Source organism: Puntigrus tetrazona, chromosome 11 (assembly GCF_018831695.1).
Source record: "Puntigrus tetrazona isolate hp1 chromosome 11, ASM1883169v1, whole genome shotgun sequence".
Classification (NCBI taxonomy): domain Eukaryota; kingdom Metazoa; phylum Chordata; class Actinopteri; order Cypriniformes; family Cyprinidae; genus Puntigrus; species Puntigrus tetrazona.
The window spans coordinates 20,589,496-20,609,463 of record NC_056709.1 but is presented as its reverse complement, the minus strand read 5'-3'; the positions used below and the strand labels follow the sequence as shown (position 1 = coordinate 20,609,463).

General features: G+C 35.8%; 1 protein-coding gene across 1 annotated transcript in view; it reads left to right on the top strand.

The window, feature by feature from the left end:
* The first annotated feature begins 965 nt into the window (after positions 1 to 965).
* Positions 966 to 19,968, top strand: part of dvl1b (dishevelled segment polarity protein 1b) — a 28,202-nt gene continuing 9,199 nt past the window's right edge. The window contains exons 1-4 of the mRNA XM_043252387.1: positions 966 to 1,565; positions 13,165 to 13,234; positions 13,643 to 13,764; positions 17,483 to 17,595. Coding sequence (XP_043108322.1) covers positions 1,396 to 1,565; positions 13,165 to 13,234; positions 13,643 to 13,764; positions 17,483 to 17,595 — 475 coding nt within the window. The 5' untranslated portion in view covers positions 966 to 1,395. The remainder of the gene's footprint in view (positions 1,566 to 13,164; positions 13,235 to 13,642; positions 13,765 to 17,482; positions 17,596 to 19,968) is intronic.

Genomic DNA, 19,968 nt, shown 5'->3' with positions numbered 1-19,968 from the left:
AACAGAAAATCAGGAATGTCTGATGAATTGCAAAAAGTTTGCAGCTGACTTTTCACAGATATTTCATAACTGTGCTGTCAAAACAGGGTTACGGTTTTTACGTTACATTGTTTTTAGGTTATAATGCGAGCTGGCTTCAAATAGCATTGGGATTATTGTTGGGAACACATGTGGACCACAAAACCAGTCATAAGTGTAGCAGTAGCCAACAATGCATTGTATGGATCAAAATTATACTATAATTACATTTTTGGTAACACTACAAAGGTGTCATTTGTTAATTAGTTAATATATTAACTTGTTATTAGTGTTACAAAGAATAAACAATGTGTTTATAGTCTTTGGTAATGTTAATGAAAATACAGTCATTCATTGTTCACAGTGCATTCACGAACATTAACAAACACAACTAGAGTTTAAAATAGCATTAGTAAATGCTTAATTAACATTAACTAAGATTAATAAATTCTGTAAAAGTTTTTTGTCATATTTACTAATGTTGTTAACTAATGTTGTTATTTTTATGTAAAAAAGAAAAAAATCTGACATACACACACACACACACACACACACACACACACACACACACACACATATATATATATATATATATATATATATATATATATATATATATATATATATATATCATGTCCCATGAAGATATTTTGTTAATATTTTCGTTAAATGTACATCAAAACAGTAGCTAATATAATGCCAAGAAATTAATTTGAATAACCTTCATTTTTTGCAACCTCGATTCCAGATTTTCAAATAGTTGTATATTGTCCTATCATGACAAACAATACATCAATGCAAAGCTTTCTTTGTTTTTTTAGCTTCTGATGTATAAATGTCACTTTCAAAAAACTTTGACTTCTGACCCCTCAGTGAGCTCATAACTTGCTGCTGCCTATTGATATGAAGTAAGGTAGGCCTAGTTGTAATAGTTACGTTTAGGTATAGGTTATCATTAAGGGATGTGTTTCTTAAGTACTAATTAACAGCCAAGAGCCGACTGGAATCCAGACTTTACGAGAAGAGCGCACGGCTTCTGTCTCCCACACGATGGCAGCACTGCGCAGAAGAATGGCTCTGATATTCCAGGCTGATTCTCTCAAGGATGTGAACCTTTCCTTCCTGTTTCGGTAACACAGGCAGCGAAACCTCCGCATAGTGGGCTGCAATAGACATCTATCAGGCCTCCATAATGGCTGTATTCTCAACCTTAGCGTTACAAAGTCGCTTAAGTCGTAGCTTCAGTCGCGCCAAACGCGTGATTGTATTCATTTAGCATCCATTATTTTAGACATTTTATTTATTGTCGCTGCACGTCTGCACAGACAGCATCAGGAACACGCGCTGTTCTCCGGCAATTGTTCCCACCATATTCTCATGGCGGAGACTAAAATCATTTACCACATAGACGAGGAGGAAACTCCTTATTTGGTGAAACTGTCAGTAGCTCCAGAGAAGGTAACTTTGGCCGATTTCAAAAATGTCCTCAGCAACCGACCGGTCAACAGCTACAAATTCTTCTTTAAATCTATGGATCAGGATTTTGGGTAAGTCAAAATAATGGGAATTGTCTTTGTATTCATTCGTTGGTTGTATCGGGTCCAGGCTGCGAATGAAGCTGTCATCGTGGCGGCGATGATTTGTCATCATTCACTGGCACCTGCCTGTCATCGGTGATGATGACTGTATCATCTCCTCCTTTGTGGGATCAGCGTCGTAATACAGTTGTGCTCCTAGCGGTGCAATATGCGCTAGTAAAACACGCGGTTCATCTTTTTTCCTTTTTAGATTTACATTTTGAACACTTGGTGTGTTTGCATGGTAACCGAAGTTTGACCTTTAGCAAGAGGAGCGAGAACACAGCCAGCGTTAACAGACACTTGTTAATGACAGACTAAAATGACATCTTTGTCTGATTCCTGGTTTTCTGTCATCTTGCTAAAAAAAAACAATAACAACAACAACAACAAAAAACGCCTTGGATGATTTGCTGGTCTCTGGGCTTAGACTGGCTAGTCAGTTTTAGTGTTTTTGATTTGTGATGTTATGCTGGTAATTTGTTATGAGGATTTCTGAGTCCACTCTAATCTTGTCAAAGCAGTCTGGTGTGATTGTCATTCTCTAATCAACCAACCAAATACCAGCAACATATCCAGTAAGCAGCATTTCTGTAAATGCCTGCGTAATTTTATTGAGGATGGTAAGAAATGCTTCACGTGATGGAAAGGCGAGAGTAACTCAAATAACCACCCGTTACGACCAGGCTATGCAGAAGAGCATCTGTGAGCATTGGATTTCTTTGAAGAAGATGGGCTACAGATGAAGGCTATGCTGTTTGCCACTCCTCTCAGTTATAAAACGGTAACTGTTCGCACAGGCTCAGCAGACTTGGACAATAGAAAATTGGTCCAGACACCTGGATCGTAGTCCAGAGCCTGTTCTGAAAAAGGCCGATATCTACTGCAACATTCAGATAAAAACATGACAGAAACAAAATGAAAGCATGGATCTATTCTGCCTTGCGTCAACCGTTGAAGCTACTGGAGCTGGTGGAATAGTGTGGGGCATATTTCCTTGGCATACTTTGGGCTACTTAGTACAAATTGAGCACTGTTTTAATGTCACGGTCTACCTGAGTATGTCCATTAGTTTTTGACCATGTTGTGGGTATGAGTATGTTTTAACAGAGGCTTGTTATACAGCATAGGATATATGTACACACTGAGATAATGCTGTATTAGAATATTCTTATATGCAAAGTAGTAAGTAAATGTGTTGCAAATTTCAGATATTTTCTAGCTATGTATTCAAATACTGTAGGATATTCACAAAATACACAGTGATTCTTAAAATGATTCTGCACTTCCAGTCAGATTTTCTTTGATTTAAGCTACTTAGATCCTGATAAGGATTCTTTGCAAAGACTGTTGCCTCAGGCTGTTCATACCAGAATGCACCATTAGATCCTTTTCGAAAGGTCATTAGCTTACAAACGCTTTTGTAAGTGGTTGATTATTACTCATTATGTCTTCACTTGCAGCTGGAATTAATTATTGTTTTCTTCTCGCCATAATGACTGCTTTTATAACAAATTGGCAAAATCTTAATCCGTCTTGTTATCGCAGTGGTTCATGGTACAAATATCTCAGATCTGAAATAGTTTTTTTTTAAGTGAAATGCCATAAATCTGTGCATTTGATTGAATTTCATAATAAAAGTCATCTATTATCCTTGTCTAAAACATCCAGAGTCATAGATATCTAATTTAAAATAAAATCATAACTGATTAGATTTTATAGACATTTTTCTCAGTGAACCTGTAAAACTAGTGACTACTTTGTGAAATCTGAATTGCAGTTTTTGGGTGAACTATCCCTTTATTGTTTTTGATTGACTCACTATGGCGTCATTCAAATTAATTCCACGAATGTGGCATTAGTCATCCGACTAAAAAATTGTGCCGTTAAATAACAGTAATGCACCGTTAATTCAGTTCTTAAATTATTACAGCATGTTACTGTTACACTGCCTTCCAAATTTAACTGCTCCAACAGTTCAACTTTAAAACACTAGTATTCATACGCTGTTAATAATGTGAGCTTGTATCATATGAGTCCACTAAGAAAAAATATTTCTTAGCATAAATCAGAAAATACTTTAAATAACAAAAAATACATCTTTAACCTAAATCAGCTATAGCACACATGCATGTGCGGAAATACTTTAAAAAACCATCACTGCTTAAGCAACTGCACAGTTACAGTCTTTAAATAAAGCAGCAGAACATCAGTGTTTGTGTCTGACACAATTGACTGAAGCCCAGACCCTACTCTCCAGCACAATGGTGACCCACAAAACTACATTAAACTAACAGATCTCTCTTGAGCAAAAACACAGATTTCAGTAAGACTGTGGCTGAAGTCAGTTGTCGTTTCATTTCTTCCTCTTTTCTTTAATGATTCTGTTTGTTAAGCGCAGCTGTTCATCATTGGCTGAATTCCCTCATTAGTGTTAATTATCTCTGTCAGGTGGGCTATATTAGTGAACTCATGTAGGGAATAGTGAATGAGGGTGTAAGGTGTGATTTGAAACACAGCCTCTAAGTGCTATATTCACAGGACTGCAGAAGGTTACTTATATGCAGAATGCATAGATTTTTATGGGATTTTACTTTTGTAATGAAAAAAATGGATTTTACTTTCAGAATATGGCCATTTTTTTTACAGCTGTTTTTACAGTGTAAGTTTAAGCTTCTTAGCTTCCTACTGTTACTTTGACATTAATTGTACTTTGTATCGTCACATATTTTAAATTATGTAGCACAAAACTTAATTTGCAAAATGCAGATTATAAAAGCAGACACCAATATTCTCAGTGAACCGTTTCATTTAAATACATGTACATTTGCATTTATTCAAATGCATGATTTCTTTTCTCAGGTAAACACTCTTCCTTCTGTCAGGTACATGAGTTGGTACGTGTAAGGGTCACTGGTGAATTAGGCCTATTCCTGTTATGCAGAACTATTTTTATGTACTTATATGATTTTGTTGACTGTTAGCTTAATTTTAAAATGTTTATCAGAGCTTTTTGATTGATACCATCACAGTTCTGGAGAAATAAAAAGCTCTGGTAAACATTTGAAAGAAATACATAAATGAAGAAGAAAGCTGAACTATTGTAGGCCATGGATTACTATTTACTATGGCTTGCTATTTAATACTACTTTGTAGTCAATATGAAAATCTTCACCAGAGATTTGGAGCCAAAATTGACCTACTCATGTCATCATGTATTAATACAGATTGGTCAGTTGTCACAGGACAAATCATAGTGACAGTGACACTGTGTCCTGTCTTCTTAGTGCAGATCAGCATGACTTCTTGTTGTTCTGTTTCTTTTTTTTTTTTTAAGCTTATGATTACATAACTATAACACTGAATGTTTCCCTCATTTAAATATGATTTTCTTTGAGATTTAGATTTTCTTATGTTTACAGTGTAGCTCAATGTTTTCTATTCAAATGCTCACTATGACATCATGCAAATAAATCTCAATACAAATTTAACATCACATCAGTTCTTGTAACAGCCGCTGTCTGTCTCATCATGGAAACGTTTGGACTTCTTAGCCTTCTGCTACTGGTGCTCTATATTTCTGCCAGTGGACCCCTACAAGGGTTAATAAAGCAAATCGTCCATGTGGATGTGAAAATGTCATGGTATTCGGCAAGGTACTATTGCCTGAGTCATTCTGGACAATTTTTTTGAATGGATGTGAAGAATTTGAGCAGTTTTGACAACCAGCTATCTTGAATGGGAGTTTATAGCTCATATACGTCTTGGTACTGGATGGATGTGATAACTCCTACTGTTTTCAACTGGTAGCTTGGATATTGGTATGCTCCTACTGTTTTCAATTTCAAGCTTAGATATTGGTATGCCCAGACATGTGACGTTCTTTGTGTGCAAAAGAGTTTCTGGAGACTGGGTCTTAGTCAAAGAAACAAAACTTGGCAAGATGCAAAACAACACTGTGAAACGTATCACGCTGGTCTTGCGGTTATATGTAATTTAATGGACAGCTACTATACCCGTGTTCTGCTTGATAATAGTTTGGCCTGGATTGGACTAGCGACAGTTAAAGTTTCTCGTTTGAAAGAGACATGGCGATGGGTGAACAACGAGCCTGTCACATTCTCCATGTGGAGTAAATGTTTGTTTTGTGCAGTGATTGATTTTAGAGGATTCTGGCATGACCGTGCTTGTTTTGAGGAACATCCATTTATCTGCTTCAGAAAAGTTAACAGCACCCTTGAATTCTCTCTGGTCAATGAAAATAAAACCTGGAAAGAAGCTTAGTCTCACTGCAAGCCGTTGAACATGAACCTAGCGATGGTGAAAACAGAAACAGAATTGACTGAGTTAGTGGTTTATATCCTTGGAATACGCTGCTCTTTTGCGGATAATCTTTACTTTTGGATCGGGTTGTATAATGACCCTTGGACTTGGGTTTGGTAGTGCAATAAAGATCCAAAATTGGAACAGAACGCAACATGATAATCTCAATTTCAAAAATGAAACCTTATCGCCAGCCAGGCAAGCGTGTGGAGCTTTAAAGGATGGTGAGATGTTTGATGAGTCCTGTGTTGATCCACTCCCCTTCTTTTGTATGTATATTCTTGAAGCATTGTTCTTGTTTCTGTATTCTTTTCAAGGTTTCCTTAGTAATGAAAAACGTCAATATAAACTGATATAATCTATAGATTTGAAATAGTTTTGTACAGTTTTGTATTTCTGTGATGCAAAGCTAAATTTTAATTTTAAAATTCTGCAAAGCTAAATTTTAATATGCAAACTTTTATTCAAGCACTTTATATAATGCCATGCAAATGGACGTTTGGGCTACATAGCCTTAGATGAAAATTATGTAAAAAAATTCTTCTGCCAACCGACTCTCTTGGGCCACACTTATTAGCGTATTTTCATCATTGAAGTGGGTGGATGACACCAAAACCAGTTATTTCAACTTGTATGAGGAATATGCTTTAATAAATTGGGACATTGGTATACCACAACATGTGACAATGAACTATTCTTTGTGTGTGAGAAAGTTTATGGGAATTGAGTGTTAAAAGAAAATCAAACTTGGCAAGAGGCAAAACAAAAGTGTGAAACGGATCTGTCACAGTCAACAGGAAGTCACTCAAAGCGAGTGAGTCAGATATTTATTGAAAGCACAAGGTGCACTGGGGTGAACAGTCTTGAAGCAAACTCCAGGCAGCAGGAGTGAACCATGCCTCCAGAGGTAGACCAGTCTGTGGACAAACCAGGCAGAAGAATGGGGAGAAGGCCAGAGCAGAGAACAGAGCCTGCAACCAAAGACTTAAAAGCAGGCAGATTCTAAGCACCAGGCTTGGTTGGCAGACAGCCTTGGGACAGGCAACAGGCAGGGAATCTCATGCTGGTAGAACAGGACTGGAAAACACACACACACACACACACACACACACGAACACACAACTCAGCGGCACAAAATGAAACAATCAAGTAAAATTAAATACCTAATTTCAGACTAATGAAAAGTAAAATACAAAACAAGTTAGTTCAAGACTAGAAACGACTGAAAAATCACTAGAAATAAAATTACAAATAAATATAAGAATGATCATGGAGAAACAAAACCCAAAATGATAAAAAAATCAAGAGCAAAAAAAAAAAACTGTAACAAGTATACGCAATAACAGGGCAAGACTTGAATATAGAGTGGGAAGTCAGAACTGTCTCTATGGCACAAGACAAACCAGCAAACACAAGGAGGAAAACGGCACAGTATAAAGGGAAAGAACACGAGGACCAGTTGAGCACAGTTAGGAGGTAGGAACACATGGTAGACATAAACAAAGACAAAGATATGTATTAAGACACAAGTCAAACAACAAAACATTAAACAAAGACAAACAGACAAAGCTGCCTGGTCTGCAAATTGACACTAAATTAAAGTTTGGCCTGCACTAGTGAGTTCTTTTTAATGATAACTGAAGATGGGTTAATCATGAACCTGTGATACAGCTCAGCTTGTCTGCATGGTAATTGAAGTGAAGAGAGACTGGTGTCATAAAAATTAAAATTTAGACATGAGCTTCTAAACATTTTACTGCTGACATTTAAATTCCTCTATTTCTGTATTTTCTGATGGATGTTTTACAGATTTCAGATCAGACAGAATTATTACTTATCACAAGGCATTGGTTTCTCATGGGACAAGGTGAATTTTCATTGCAAAGTAAAGATTAGCTACACAGACATCGACGTCCTCACTGGTCCTTTTCATTTAAATACTTGCTTTTCTTTCTCAGATACATATGCTTCGGTTGGTAATGGTTCAGAAGTGAATAATACCTGTTATGCAGAACCTGTTCAACTTTTTAACCTCTGTTAAGTTTTCGCTTTTAGTAATAGGTTGCATAAAGTGTTGCAACATGGAATTCTGGGGAAATAAATAAAATGCATGCATCCTAGATAATCTTCTAACTTTGTAATTTCATGTCAACTACAACATAGATAACTGAAGAAGAAAGCCAAAACACTAAATGCCATGAATATTTGTTGAGCAATCCAGTATTTTATAGAGTAGAGTCAAAATTAGATTTTTGCACAGAGGTAGTCTATTAATAAAACCTGTTCACTTTTCAATCCTTGTTACATTTAACTTCCAATAGTGGCATTTATAAAATAAGGAAAATTATTTGTCGCCTTTTTTTCCAAATTCACGTGCTTGTGTGATTAAAGTTATGTGTGCTTTTAGATTCTGGTAAATTACTTTTTTGTGTCTTGTTTTTCAAGTCCTATATTTTTAAATCATCAAAATATGGTATTGTCAGTTTGGCTTTATTTGCAAATTGAATAATGCCCATTTTCTATAATTGAAAAGCAATTTTTGAGGCAAAAATATGGCTGCAATACATTTATTTTACTTACAAAGCTGTGGAAGGCATAATTTATCCTCAAGTATTGTAATTAGATCACATGTCCATTTGTTGGTCTGAATGTGTGTTCCCCCTATATATACTGATTTGGTTCAATTATTAAGCCACGAAGATGATCACATCTTGGTCTTCCCGTGGTGCATTTTTGATAATTAATTTTTAGTTATTTTTATTGAGACTGATCATCTTCTTTAAAAACAATAATAGCAATGGCAACAATAATATCTAAGTAAAAGTGTAACTGATGCCAACCACACTGAAGCTTTCTATTCAAAACCACTATGACGACATGCAAATAAATCTCAAGACTATTTAACATTGCATGTTCTTGAAACAGTTGATGTCTGTCTCACCATGAAGACGTCTGGGCTTCTTAGTGTGCTGCTACTGGTACTTCATACGTCTGCTGATGGACCCATACCAGGATTAGTGACAGAAATCATCCATGTGGAGAAGACATTATCATGGTATGAGGCGAAGGTATATTGTCTAAATAATTTTGGACAACACTTTGCAGCTACAGATAAGAATGATCTAATGATTCTCAGCAGATCCTCCAGTCCGCTGTCTTGGGTGGGACTGTTTAGATTTTCTGCAAATTGGTGCTGGGTGGATGAGACCACGTCCAATTATTTCAACTGGTTTGGAAAGTGTGCCTCATTGAACAGGGCTGGATATTGGCATGCCACAACATGTGACAATAAGCAATTCTTTCTTTGTAAAACAATTGCCGGAGACTGGGTCATAATCAGAGAAAACAAAACTTGGCAGGAGGCAAAACAACATTGTGAAACATATCACGCTGGTCTTGCGATCATATCTAATGAAGCGGAGAACAACATTATCTGTGTTCTGATAGATACTGGTTTTGCCTGGATTGGTCTAGCTACAGTTCAGCAAAATTCTCCTTTGGAAGAGACATGGAGATTGGTTGGAGTCAACACGCCTGTCAAATTCTCCAAGTGGTATAGCAGTTTGTTTTGTGCAGTGATTGATTGGAGAGGATTCTGGCATGACCGTGTATGTTCTGAGGAAAACCCATTTATCTGCTTCAGAAACGATAACAATGTTCTGGAATTCTCTCTGGTCAATGAAAATAAATCCTGGAAAGGAGCTCAGTCTCACTGCAAGCTGTTGAACATGAACCTAGCGATGGCGAAAACAGAAGATGAATTGATTGCGTTAATGGTTTATATCAATGGCATACACAGCTCTTTTGTGGATAATCTTTACTTTTGGATCGGGTTATATAATAACCCTTGGTTTTGGGTTGGTAGCCTGTTTAAGATACAATATTGGAATAGCATGCAACCTGATAATGTAGATTTCAAGAACAGAACCATTTCGCCAGCCAGGCAAGCGTGTGGAGCTTTAAAGGATGGTGAGATGTTTGATGAGTCCTGTATTGATCCACTCCCCTTCTTTTGTATGACCACAGCGCGTTCTATGATCCTGGTGTCAGAACCCAAATCATGGATGGAGGCTTTGGAACACTGTAGAGATGGATATGTGGACTTGGCCAGTCTGTCAACAGCTTTGGAGCAGCAAGTGGCTGTGAATAAAGTTAAAGATGCCCAGGGAAATTATGTGTGGATCGGGTTGACCTTTCTGGCAGGTGATTGGATCTGGGTTTACGGGGATAATATACAGTATACAAACTGGGTGACTGGTGTAAACCTACAGTGTCCAGTCGCTCTCCGCTGTGGAGCCCTCACTGTAGCAAACGGGAAGTGGGAACCAAGACCGTGTGAGGAGAGACTGGAATTTCTATGTTTTCAGGCTTAGAGAGAAAGACAGACTAATTACTGTAATATTTATTAGTCTATTATAATGTTTGCTTTAAAAAACAGAACAAAAACTGTGTTTGCTAATAGATAGAGTTTTTAAAAATAGTTTGAAACAAAAAAGTCTAATGTTTTGAATTTGATTTTGAGTTTTGAATTTTGAATATCGTAAAATTAAAGCAATAAATGCTTAATAAATTGCAGTTAAGTTTTTTGTTAACTGGTGTTTAGTTTTGGAAGTAATGTTAAAACAGATGTTCGTGTGTTGACCTGAAATATTACAATTGTGTTCCTGCAGTAATGGAAACCTTTTTGTTTACTTGTGTAGTGAATCAGTTAAACCAATTCATGAATCAGTCTTAATGATTTTTTTTATTGAATCTGTCTGAATTAAAAAAAATTTTACCAAAGAACAGGCAAGAATGAATAGGCTGTCTTCCATCATTTCTGATCTTTCTTACAACAAAGGACTTGAATATGAAAAAACTTAAAATATACATCAAATTGTTGTTTATAGTAAACATGCATGACTGAAATGGCAGGAGAAATGTAGGTGTTGAATGAATAAAAGTTTACAGTACTACTGCTATTTTTGTCTCCTTTGTCAGTGGGGAAACATTAAAACCAAAGCTAGAGGAAAATCTGCATTGAAACAGTGTTAATCCTCAGTCACATTTTTATGAATTTTAATGAATTTTTACTAGGGGTGATCCAGTCAAGAGGAAGCATTGTTTAGATTTTTCATAGTGCACTTTCCCTTTAAACCTAGTCAAAAAGCCATATTTGTTGACTGAAACACAGCACAGAGTTACTACATTTTTGTGCCATTCCATGTTCATATTTACTGCAAACAATTCGCACAAGAAGAGGCAAAACTGAATTTTCTGTTCGAGAGCTGTGAGATGTGGCACAATTTAGTGTATTTTGCTTTTTTTTTGTGCTTGCATGTTTCAATTGCCATTTGTATTTTGCTTGTTAAAGCGCAAGACACTGCAAAAGAGAATTTATCTTTTTCACGCAGTCTGAGACATGGCCCTCTGTACGCACACCAGACATGGAACACGAGTACTTCGTGTCTTGTGCTTGCAAATGTTTTGAATGTTTAAGTTGTGCAAATGCTTTCGTGATGACATTGCAGCAGTGGGCCGTCAACTGTTCTGAGCATTGAAATCTCCAGGGGACCCCCACAGCCGTGAGAATCCTCCAAGACCGCTGCGTCTGAAGTAGATTCACAACACGATGCATCAACACATCGAGGCAGCGATCTACAGGTGCTGGTCATATAATTAGATTATCATCAAAAAGTTGATTTCTTTCAGTAATTCCATTCAAAAAGTGAAACTTGTATATTATATTCATTATATTATATAAACAAATGTTTATTTCTTTTCATTTTGATGATTATAACTGACGACTAATGAAACCCCAAATTCAGTATCTCTGAAAATTTGAATACGTTTTTTGTTAACTGGTGTTCAGTTTTGCAAGTAATGTTAAAACAGATGTTTTAACCCCATATAAAATCTATGCCATGCCGCATTTGTGCAGTAATTCAAGCAAAAGGAGCCCTAACTAAGTATTGAATGCTGTACATGCTTATACTTTTCATGTTTATACTTTTCAGTTGGCCAGGATTTCTAAAAATCCTTTCTTTGTATTGGTCTTAAGCAATATTCTAATTTTCTTAGATACTGAATTTGGGACTTTCATCAGTTGTCAGTTATAATCATCAAAATTAAAAGAAATAAACATTTGAAATATGTCAGTCTCTGTGTAATGAATGAATATAAAATGCAAGTTTCACTTTTTGAATGTAAATAGTGTAATAGATCAACTTTTTGATGATACTTTAATTATATGACCAGCACCTGTAGATGCAGTATGACATGATAACATAACATAACAAAACCCCAAATAATATTTTTTCTGCTTGTTTTTAATAAAGGCTGTGTTTGACAAAAAGGTTTTGAGTTCTGAAATTTGCTGAATGTTTTCTATTCTGATGACCTGTTATGTCAAAAGATGTAAAGATAAAAGAGAAACTAGAATTCTCAGTTTATGGCCCCTTTAAAATCATGCATGCACTCTTTTTTTTAAATGCATGCACTCTTTCTTTCGCTGGGTACATATACAGTGTAACGTATCTTAATTTCAATAGCTCTTCTCACACTAAAACATTATTTTTCAGGCTGGTTTGCTGTCGTTAATCTGCCTGCATAAGGTTGGCATACTTGAGTTGACACATTCATTACAAGCTGTCATGTGGGATTCTCACCATATGCCCCTCTATTTAAACCCATTGTGACAGTTTACAATTAGCAAAGTCAGTCTGAACAACACATTTAAACAGTATCACAGTTACAGATCACACAGCACATGAAGATGTCGTCTAGTCTCTGCGTGGGCTCGTTTGTCAGCACATGTCAGTGTACGTTGCAAACTGAATTGAATTCAAATTTAACTAGTATTATTTGCAAGCGTTTTTGTTTTATTTCAGCAACAAATTAATCAGTGCTGCAAAAGAAATCCATTGCTTTTTGTATGTTCATGTGTTTCGGAGTGTGGGATGTAATAAAACTTTGAAACAAAAAGTAATAAAATGGTTAAATAATAATAATTATGAAATAATAAATTTTAAATACGTAACATTTAATATGTAACGTATATAATCAGTGTATATAATGGATATTGGTGGGTTTTCACTGCAAAACAAAACAAAAAAAAATAATTTTTAGGCTGTAAAAAAAAAAGGCCTGCAAAATCCTGATGGGACTGAGCAGTGTTATATACAACATCCACAAACAATACAGCAGTTTTATTCAAACGCTATTCTAATCAATAATACATGCCTCTTTTTCCTTTGTGTCTCTGCAGGGTTGTCAAAGAGGAAGTCTCAGACGATAACGCCAAACTGCCTTGTTTCAACGGGAGAGTGGTGTCATGGGTGAGCTGCGATAACCTCTGCCTTATGTAACATCTGAATCAGAGTGGAAAAGGCAGGCAGTCATGCATTCATATGTCATAAGAAAGATGCAGCACATCCCCTAAATCATATGCTGCATCATACTGGACATCAGCAGTTTTAGTTCACTGATTCATTACACTAATTAAGTCTGAAAGGCACTTTGAAGTCGGGCCGTCTCTAAAGTGTAATGCATAATTCAGGAAATTGCATTCTGCTGGATGCCGTTTTTATTAAGCGCCTTTGAGGCCATCTTTTGTCATGAGTTTAGTAGAACATTTCAAACTGTTCATCCAAACTGAGAATAGCCGCTGAAACCTGTACATTGGGCACAAAAAGAAATCAGACTTTTACCTTTTTGTAAGCATGCATTTATGTGTCTGTTTGCAGCTTGTATTGGCAGAGAGCTCCCACACAGATGGGATGTCGGTGTGCACTGACAGCCATACAGAGCTGCCCCCACCGCTGGAGAGGACGGGAGGCATCGGAGACTCCAGACCCCCCTCATTCCAGTGAGTATATCTAAACAGATGCACGACTTGTACGTGTCATATTTCAGCGCAAAAAATAATAGCTTTGAGGTTAGCGCGCCTACATTTAGCGCAGTTGTGCATGTGATGACCCGAGTTCGAAGCCAGTCTTGAGGTCCTTTACTGATCCCACTGCCTCCGTCCCCCGCCATCCACTTCTTTTCTTCGTCCTGCCTGAATAAAAGCAGAAGAAATATATATTTTAAAGTATTTAAAAAACAAAGAAAAAATATCAATTTTAAAATATTTAAGAATCAAAGAAAAAAATATATTTTAAAGAAACAAAACATTTTAATTAGCAAGGGTTCATTAAATTAAACACACGAGACAGTAAAGATTTTATAATGTAATAAAAGGCTTCTATTGTCAATAAAAAATATTATTTTTATAATTAGTAATAAGAAATGTTTCTACAGCACCAAGAATTAGAATGATCTCTGAAGGATCGTGTATTGGCTTCTGAAGATGGAATCGAATCTTTGCCATCACACAAATAAATTACATTTTAAAGCACAAAATGTTTCTTTTTGGAGCATGATTGTGCAATTACCTGATTTGCATTTGTTCTTTAGTGAATCAGGTGCCAGACCACATGTAAATGATCATGAGTCAAACTCATTCACTTGATCTTCTGCAATAAAGTTAAGAGATACAAAATGCTATTTGTTCCATTTGGATCAATTCAACATATAGTGAGAAATGTATGCGCTCTTGTTATTGTTATGATATAATTCTATTATATAACTGAATTGTGTGGGTCTGGTCAAGTGAAATGTTTAGTGTTCTCTGCAACAATAGTTATTTAATAGTTAATTATGTTATGCTCTCATTGTGTTGTATGCTTAACCAGGGAAAATGTCCATTTATGGTGTGCACCAGATGTGCTGATTATCTCTAAATGCACACGCACGCTTGCATGAGTGATACACGCCTTCTCTCTCACACGTTCTGCACAGTCTGCTTCCTTCAACTTCAAACATTTATACAACTCCTTCCTTTATGCAAGTCCATGCTTCTTTTACATTAACTAGTTTTGCTCCCACATCATTCATGTACATCGTTGTTTCCCAAGAAACAATTTGTCTTATGTACCCCTACAGCCCCCATCTATAAAGCTCGAGTAGTCTTTCATCAACATCAAACCAGAATAGGGTTAGTATTGTTACAAATCGCAAAAACCTCTTTCATCTTTAGAACACAAATAAAGATATTTTAAGAGCTCTCTGACCCTTAAAAAATTAACTAATAGATATCACCATCTACTTAGCCAGCTGATTAATTACGTTAAAAATTGCAAACATTTTTCTATTATATATTTTATGAAATGTTAATTAAAGTATGCAAATGAGGTATTATCTAAGTTAATATGATTTAATTTTAAATAAGATTTTGTTTTGTTGGAATATTTTTAGTGCATTGTCTTTACAAAAAAAAATACTTGTGGTATATGAAAAAAAATCAATAAATAACTAAATAAAACGACTGTGTCAATGCAGCACAATCACAACAATCATAATTAATTATTAAATTAATGTACAGCTCTAAAATCCTTCATTTGTAATTTCTGTTTTCAAAGAAAATCTCAAATCTTTTGAAGAACCCTTTGAATCCTGCTGATGTAATCCCCGGGGAACCTTTACCCCTGGTCGGGAATCCCTGCTTTACATAATAATCTCTCTCGCACACACGTTTATATTGAGGATGTAGGAATATCAACAGCAAAAAGAGGGCAGATCCCTTTGGCTCTTGCTCCCCCACTGGGCTCAGTCATCCAGAAAGCATGAGACACAAATGTTGAAGGGAGTTGAGGTAAACAATGAGTGGTGTATCTGCCCATAGCAGAACACCCCAGAAGGGACCTTTATGAATTTGCTTCACTGTTATGCAATGGAATGACCAAAATAAAAAAATTAAAGTTCAGTATTTTAATGTGCAGAGAGGAGGACAGAGAGAGACTCCTTTTGCATTTTCATAGAAAATGACCTTTAGAGTAGATTATATTAATCTTTATTGCCATAATGCAGTGTACAGTACAGCATCTAACCAGAACTGGAAAGAACGCTATTATTTTGCAAGTGATAAAAATGGTTCAGGAGGCAGGAGAACACTATTGTGCAGATGAAAAGGACTATGAATAGAATAGGTCACCTGAACAGCAATGATAGCGTATGGACATCTATAAATAGAGAAGTGAATTCATTGAAATGTTTCAAGGGCAGGACTGATGTTTTTAATTATTATACAAAATATTCTGTTAAATTGCTGTTTGTTATTGTTATTATACAGTAATTCATAGATTTTATTTGCAAAAAATAGACAGTATTTACAATAAAATTACATATCAGTTTTCTAACAGTCATACATTCATGCATCCTGTTCCTTTTATATGGAAAAAAAAGTTTGTGTGGTTTATATTCACAGCATAATATCAAGATATGTTTTTGCAGCTCTTAACTTGATTAATGATAATGCAAAATCATATCCAATGGTAAAAATGGTTGGTGGGTATGAGTTGTATTGGAGTCATACAGATGGGAATGTACAGTACATCACTATGCTGTTGCTGTAATATTTCTGCCCTCTTGTGGCTGATTTTTAAAATGCACAGCAAATCAAAAACTCATCAGATTACATAACTATCATGGCATGTCCTTAATTTCTTACATTGGTCGACTGATTCACTGCTTACACATTTGTTTCATTCATGCAGCGTAACACATTTATGGTTTAAATAAATATGCTGTATTACATTAGCGTTTCGAAGTTTTGGGTCAGTTCTTTTTTGTTGTAATACTGCATCTATTTGAACAGAAATACAGTAAAAGCAGGAATGCTGTGGAATAGTATAGTTTTTATAAACAACTGTTTTCTATTTTGCATTTAGTGATTTTTGCAGATGCTTTTATCCAAAACGACAACGGAAGCGATCAAAAACAACAAGATTTCATTCAAAAGAAATGTAAATTTCATTGTCCATTAATATTAATTTAGATCAAATATAATTTGGTGCTATAATAACAAAGCAGAATTTTCAGCAACCATTGGTCTATTTTTCAGTGCCACTTTTTAAGTGCTAATTACATTTTTTTTTTTTTATTGCATCACCATGTTTGTATTAAAGTAGCAATAACTGAAATGGCAGTTTCTTGTTCAATTATTCATTTGCCCTTAAAGATTAATCTATTTCTTTGGCCTGCTGTGTATTTAAAAGTATTGTGTCTTCCACTTCGAAAAGGAAAGTCTCATCATATTAATATGGTTTGCAAAAAAAAACACAAAAGTTATCAAATTCAGGGGTCATGACCTATATACATGTCCTTCAAAGGGGCACTCTATCAAGCCTGGTTGGTTGAGGGGTTTAATATGTCTTAGTTAATGCGAAATAAATTTCTCACCTTGCTCGAGTTTCTGCTAAAAGCACATATAGATGTATAGTTGCCTGCCCCAGGGGTGTAATTCAGAAACCAATCTTTCATGATAAAACACCCGCTATGTGTCATAATCATTATTCACTGAGTAACCTATCTCTCTCCTTCTCGCATTTGTCCCCTTTCTGCCCTTCTCACAAAAGCTAAAACAGTCTGCATTCCACCGCTTAGATAAATATACCACACATGCACCTAAGCGGTGTGTATCAGATAATACAGTTATTGCGGTGTGTTTCATGCTGTCTGTTTTTCTGTTTGTGTGCTTGCTGCAGCGCTAATGCAGTAAACAGCCGAGACGGGATGGACACAGAAACTGGAAGCGAGTCTGTTCTCCGCCACCGTCGAGAGCGGGAGCGAGAGAGGACCAGACGGAGGAGAGATGAATGTGAGTGTAGCTACTGTAATTTTAGCAAATCCCTCCTGCACATGCCATTTATTTTTAACATTTAACATTCTAGAACAAAAGTGATATAATCATGGCTTGACCCAACCGTGAGAATGGCAAATGTTTTGTTTTGTTTTTTAGGATTTTTGCCTCATTAGTGTGCAAAATACATTTGTCTTTACGAACCAGGGTCAAAAAGTCGTCTCTTTTTGTGTGTGTTTGTTTTCTGAATATTACTGTATACGTCTTTGTATTTTTATGTGTGCACTGGCTTGTAATAAGCTCATTTATCATCTCAGGAGAAAGTCTTAATTTATCCTTAATTGCTTGCCATGACAGACTGAAACAACTTCTCACATTAATTTTACAGAACAATGCAAATAAAGCAATCCGTCATTTAAATGACATTTAACAGAAACTCTCATCGTACACTTTATTTCCCTTTGTTCTGTATTTGATTTTTCCCTTCTTTGATTGCCGGCACAATAAATAACCGCACAAACGTAGACTGTGCAATGACAAAAATATTACTTTTATTTACAACAACAGGCGTTAACAGCAGAATCACACACCCTTCCTGTCTTCCATTCAGCGTAGTCCTCACCCTAGCAAAACAAATGCTTTCTCACACACAAACACACCCAGACTCTCGAAGTCATTTGTCTGTGTGTTTGTGATGGTGGCACGGTGCTCTCTGTTGGCCCATTAGTTCCCGCTGATCATTAATCAATGTGGCTTAATTAGGTGGCCAGACTGGAGACAGTGTCACTGGTGACAGTCCAACACTGAGTTCACAATTAATAGGACAGAAAGGAGAAACAAATATTAGGTATACAAGATGTACTGTTCCTCTGGGAATAGCCCAGCAGAAGCTAAGGATTCTGGGCATGCAGACTGTATTTTGTGCTGTGCCACTTTTTTTTTCTTCCAACAAAATGCAAAACAGGGATGTGGATTCATGTATGTACATGCATGTAGGCACAAAACACAAAGAATTTACACATATATCAAGACTAACAATGCGCTGTTACTGTACTGTTGTGAAAGTAAATAAATAAACATACATATAAAAAAAATGAATAATTAAAAGTGTGTAAGCTATATTTAGAAAACATGGAGAAAAGTAAGTCAAGGTGTAGTATTTTTTAATATGTTTTTTTCAAGGGCATACAGCATTGATTAAATATTAAAATATTTAGTATTTAATAAAATAATGATAAAGTAAATAAAATATTTAAGTTAGCTAACATGTATATTGTGAAGAACAGTCAGGCGTAAGTTAAGTGTTTAATTATTTAAGGATAACGTTACATTTCAGACAGTATGTCTTTTATCCTCAAGAGGTTCTTTTCTCATCTCGCGGGGTTTGTGAACATCATAAATCATAAATTACGATTGCACGTGGTCTCACTCTCGAGCATGGGACGCAAAAATCGTTAACAGTCGCGCGCGCGCAGTCCAAGTGCTGCTGTTGATGAATGACAGAGCGCGCCTGGTCGAGAGCGCGAACAGAAGGGGCGGGTAATAAATCCATATTGCGCGCTCCCGCGGGAAGTCTTTCTGTAGTAGTAGTTTATTTGTGTGCACCGGCGGAGAGCAGCTCTTCTCTCGTTAGCGCTTTCTGAGGTAAGGCATATTGCATATTTTATTTAAAATAAATTGTATTCAGTTTTTCAATTAAAATATCTTGTAGTGTTTCAAAAGTAAAAAAAAAAAAAAAAAAAAAAAGATGTTTTAAAAGAATATGATATTGTTTATTTTTTGAATTTCATTTATTATTTATTTCCTTTTTTTTGTTTTGGCTTCATTTATTAGTTTCAAGGGTACATTTTTTTATTTGTGAATGATACACAGTTTTAACTAGTTGGTGAAAACCTCATTTTCAGTGCATTGTAACCTAATATATCTTCATACATCACGTGTATTGTTATATTATTCCTCTAAAAGTGCAATATATCTTTAGGCTAAATAGGTTGCTTACAACAATAGTAATGTAGTAAAGTACTTTATCATTTCATTGCTGGAAGTCAAACATGACTCTGTAAAGGATTGCTTTTCTGTGTCTAGATACATTTATCTGTAACACTATCTTTTGTAGTTAGTTTGATCTCCGTCCTAAATAAAATGCATAATATAAATACAATTTTATTCAGTTTGTTGTTAATATTTCTACATCTGTAGTTCTCTCTGTCGCTTGTTAACCAAACTTACCAATTTACCTATATCAGTTTAATAGCGACTGCAAATAAATCAAGTAAAAATCAAAAGGCTGGTATGCGAGTGAGCATATCACAGACAGTATGAGAGAGCGATATCAGCCCGTTGAAAGAAGCACTGGCCACCCGACTCTCCTTGAGTGTTTCGGGTTCCACC